This window comes from Larimichthys crocea, chromosome XXIII (assembly GCF_000972845.2).
Source record: "Larimichthys crocea isolate SSNF chromosome XXIII, L_crocea_2.0, whole genome shotgun sequence".
NCBI lineage: Eukaryota > Metazoa > Chordata > Actinopteri > Sciaenidae > Larimichthys > Larimichthys crocea.
The window spans coordinates 19,183,797-19,184,828 of NC_040033.1; the positions used below are offsets into that span (position 1 = coordinate 19,183,797).

At 44.2% G+C, this 1,032-nt stretch overlaps 1 protein-coding gene across 1 annotated transcript in view; it reads left to right on the forward strand.

The window, feature by feature from the left end:
- The first annotated feature begins 59 nt into the window (after nt 1-59).
- The window catches only part of nrn1a (neuritin 1a), a 9,394-nt gene continuing 8,421 nt past the window's right edge, over nt 60-1,032 (forward strand). Inside the window, exon 1 of the mRNA XM_027274291.1 lies at nt 60-360. Within this exon, the coding sequence (XP_027130092.1) occupies nt 306-360 (55 nt within the window). The 5' untranslated portion in view covers nt 60-305. The remainder of the gene's footprint in view (nt 361-1,032) is intronic.

Here is a 1,032-nt window from a genome sequence, read left to right on the forward strand (position 1 = left end):
AGAGAGAGAGAGAGAGAGAGAGAGAGAGAGAGGGAGGAAGCTCCTCCTCTCTCTCTTTTTTCTTTTTCCTCTTCAGACTCTAAAACAGGCAGGAAGCTCCGAGCAGAGCACGAGCCGCAGGAGAGGCAGGAGAAGAAGAAGAAGAAGAAGAAGAAGAAGAAGAAGAAGAAGAAGTGTGTGTGTGTGTGTGTGTGTGTGTTTTGGATGTAGCTGCGGTCTCGCGGGGTTCCGTGCTTGCGGGGAATGTGCGGGCTGTGCGGGCTCTAACTTTGTGAGTGCGCTCATGGTGAAGGAGGACGCAGAGGATGGGAGTCACCTGGTCCTCCAAATGGCTCGCTCTCTTCCTCGCGCTTCACATAGGTGAGTTCATTTTATTACAAAAACAAAAACAATAATAAATGTTTTCATGCACGTGCGCGTCCTTTTCCCGCCGCCGCGCTTCCTGAGAAAAACACTGATTTGATTTTTTTAAACGTGAAGCTGAAAAATAAAAGAAACGAATTCAGTGAAAAAAACGAAAATTATTTAAAATATTTGATTTAATTTGATTTAATTTGATTTAATTTGATTTAATTTGATAGTGACCGGATGTTGTAAATGAAGCTGAGGGCACGAGAGCATCAGCGGCTCATTTAACGGGGCTACACTTCACATGTGTGTGTGCGTGTATGTGCGTGTGTGTGCGTGTGTGTGCGTGCGTGTATGTGCGTGTGTGTGTGTGCTAACAAGGGGAATGCCCCCTCCTTTCCTCCCTCCTTTCCTCCCTCCTTTCCTCCCTCCTTTCCTTCCTTCCTTCCTCGCCTCCTCTGAAACATTTGTTGATTTTTTTTAATTTTTCGTTTCTTATTTTAAATGTTTTTTAAAGGTTTTAATTTGAATCAGATGTTTTATATTTTGTTTTGTTTTGTTTTGTTTTATTTTGTTTTGTTTGTTTGTTGCGGGCTGTGCGGGTTCTTCCCGCCGCAGTGTGCGGGGCTGCAGCACGTCACTCCCGCCGGTAAAAATCCAAACAGCTTTTTTACTTTTGCATCG